This window comes from Lactuca sativa, chromosome 1 (genome assembly GCF_002870075.4).
Source record: "Lactuca sativa cultivar Salinas chromosome 1, Lsat_Salinas_v11, whole genome shotgun sequence".
NCBI classification, from domain to species: Eukaryota; Viridiplantae; Streptophyta; class Magnoliopsida; order Asterales; family Asteraceae; genus Lactuca; species Lactuca sativa.
Genome location: NC_056623.2, coordinates 226501188 through 226504075, shown reverse-complemented (window position 1 = coordinate 226504075; position 2888 = coordinate 226501188). Strand labels below are relative to the sequence as shown.

General features: G+C 37.1%; 1 protein-coding gene across 1 annotated transcript; it reads right to left on the bottom strand.

Annotated features, from left to right (window-relative positions):
* Window positions 1–874: 874 nt before the first annotated feature.
* Window positions 875–1510, bottom strand: LOC111882860 (uncharacterized). Its single transcript, XM_023879232.1, has 3 exons — window positions 1299–1510; window positions 1084–1190; window positions 875–981 (listed from the first exon to the last, which is right to left on the bottom strand). Exons 1-3 carry the CDS (start codon window positions 1508–1510, stop codon window positions 875–877), a joined length of 426 nt encoding a protein of 141 aa, XP_023735000.1.
* Window positions 1511–2888: the final 1378 nt, after the last annotated feature.

Here is a 2888-nt window from a genome sequence, read left to right as displayed (position 1 = left end):
CCGTTAATTCCTTAGCTGCGAAGAATGTATCCGGGAATACATTTGAGTCTCCGCAGTTTTGCATGACAAAAAGATTGTCAAGACCCTGGGCGGGATGTTCAGCGATATCTATTTCCTGGTTGGGTGAATCGCCCTGGTGCCATGATAGTTCTTAGGTAAAGATAACCGACAAGACCAATTTTGACAATCTATACAGTTTCAGACTATCAATTCCTTAAATACGACAGTTTTTAGAAAGAAACTGCCTAACTGACAATTTGTACGATTTAATGCCTTCAATTCCCTATGAAAGTAGTGTGAAGTGTAATGACCGTCAATTCTTTTACAGGTCTCTTCCCCTTGCTCATAAAATTCTTGCACAGTCTCCTTGGGTCTCTTCTTCTTTTGAATTTGCGTTTTAAGACAAATGAAATATTTTTAAGATAAAAATAAAAATAAAATAAACTTAGCACGCAATAAAAACAACTACAAATAAAAATAAAGTTAAAATACGCTAGAAAACAATACAATATTTTTGGATTTTTTCTGAAAAAGAAATAAAAACAAAAATAAACATATTTTTGGGATTTTTTTTAATTTTATGATTTTTTGTTTGGTTTTAATTCTCCCCCTAAATTTGTGCATAGAGGAGAAAAAAATATGAACAAATTTAACGAAAACTAAAATAAAATACAAAAAGTAAAAAAAAATAGTCTTCAAAGCGAATCATTTTAAGAAAACTCACAAGCATAACAAAACGAGCTTTTTCAAAAGGTTTTATAAACAAATCGCCCACATTATTATTAGTGTGGATTTGTTCCAAATGAACAAGTTTACGCTCAAAACAATCTCATATAAAATGAACTTTAAGGTCTATGTGGTTGGGTTTGGAATACTAAACTGGAATTTTAACAATTTGAATAGCAACATCATTATCACAGATGATAGGAGTGTCAAGAAAATTCAAACCATATCCAGCAATTGATATTGCATCCAGATGACCTGAGAACAACAAGCAAATGCAACAACGTATTGTAGAAGTGGACACAGTTTGTTCTTTCTTGCACTGCCACGAGATCAGTTTGTCTCCCAAGAATTAACAACCAGCACTTGTAGATTTCATGTCAATGTCACAACCTCCATAGTTGCTGAGATCAAATTCAAGATTTTTAGGATACCAGAGACCCAATTTAGGTCTCCCTTTAAGGTACCTAAAAATTCGTTTGACAGCAATTAAATGAGAAAGTTTAGGATTAGCCTAATGGCGCGCGCATTGACAGACTGCAAAGAGTATATTTGGTCTGCTAACGGTCAGATACATCAGAGAACCAATCATGGATCGATATAGAGTTTGATCAGCTGATTCTCCATCTGGATCTGATGTCAGCAGTAGTCGCTCAACCATGGGAGTCAAAGCAATTTTAGCATCCTTGAACCCGAATTTCTCCAAAATGTCATCAATATATTTGCCCTGATGCAGTAGAATAGCCGAAGAATCCTGAGGCACTTGCAGTCCAAGAAACATCGTCATTTCGCCTAGAGAGCTCATATCAAACCTCATCTACATGACCTTTTCAAAATCTTTGCATAGTTCATCATATGTTGATCCAAAAATGATATCATCCACATAGATTTGAACAACAATAAGGTCTTTCTTCACTCTATTGATGAAAAGCGTCTGATCAACCGTGCCTCTTGTGTACCCATGATTTAATAGATGTTCGGTCAAAGTGACGTACCAAGCTCGAGGGGCTTGATGAAGTCCATAAATTGCCTTGTCCAACTTGTACACCTAATTTGGAAATTTTGAGTTGAAAAAATCTGGTGGTTGATCAATGTAGATTTCATCTTTTACTTCTCTGTACAAGAAGGCAGTTTTAACATCCATTTGATATACAATGAAACCCATGTAAGAGGCGTATGCTAAGAAGATATGAATTGCTTCCAATCGAGCCATGGTAGCATATACCTCTGTGTAATAAAGACCTTCTATTTTCCTGAAACCACGAACAACCAAACGCGCCTTGTTGCGAACAATCACCCCGCTATCATCTTGCTTATTGTGAAAAACCCATCTTGTTTCAAGAGACTTCTTTCCTTCAGGAAGTTCTACCAGTTGCCAAACCTTTAGCTTCTCAAATTGATTCAGCTCTTCATGCATGGCATCCACCCAACTTGGTTCATTAAGAGCCATCTCAACTTTCTCTGGCTCGATTAGGGATATGAAGCACGAATATAGAAATTCGTTAACATATCCGCTCTGGCTTCTAGTTTTAACTCCATCTGCCAGGTAACTTATAACATTTTCGATGGGATGGTCGGATTGAACCCTTGAAGAAATCTCATGATCCACTGCTTATGAAGAGAATGGAAGATTTGTGATGTTCTCTATCCTGCCTATGGCTGAATCACTTCTATTCAATGATCGGAAGTTGTACGAAGTACTCGCCACATACTCATGGAGAAATCTCTCAGGAAAGAGAAAGTCCATAAAAGTAGAATCAAAAGTTTCTACAGAGTCAGAGGTGACATTCTTAGTAGAGGCGACATTTTCTTCCAGAACCGATGAATCGTCATCCTTTTATGAAGATTCAGCAAGTGTGTCATCATCTGCTGGTTGGGGTTCCAGAGTGCCATCATTCAAGCTTGTAGATTCATCCTGCAGTATCAATGGCTTGATAGGTTCAACAATGATCAGTTCTTCTTCATCATCCCTACTTGATCCATACGAGTTTTGATGGGTACCCGAAACATTATCAGAAAAACATAAAATGGTTTAAACAATTCAGCATAATCAAATAACCAATCAGGGCCGACTCGAGCATCTGGTCCCGTTTTTTTCTGGCCAGTAGACATCAAAGGACTCCACGATCTGATTAGTAGCTTTATTGTAGATCCGATAAGCAGTG

Coding starts and splice junctions, on each gene's coding strand:
- LOC111882860 (XM_023879232.1), bottom strand. CDS start 1,510: ATGACGATGTTTCTTGGACTGCAAGTGCCTCAGGATTCTTCGGCTATT. Junction 1,191..1,298: donor TCCATGATTGGTTCTCTGAT/GTATCTGACCGT, acceptor ACGAATTTTTAG/GTACCTTAAAGGGAGACCTA. Junction 982..1,083: donor CATGAAATCTACAAGTGCTG/GTTGTTAATTCT, acceptor TGTTGTTCTCAG/GTCATCTGGATGCAATATCA.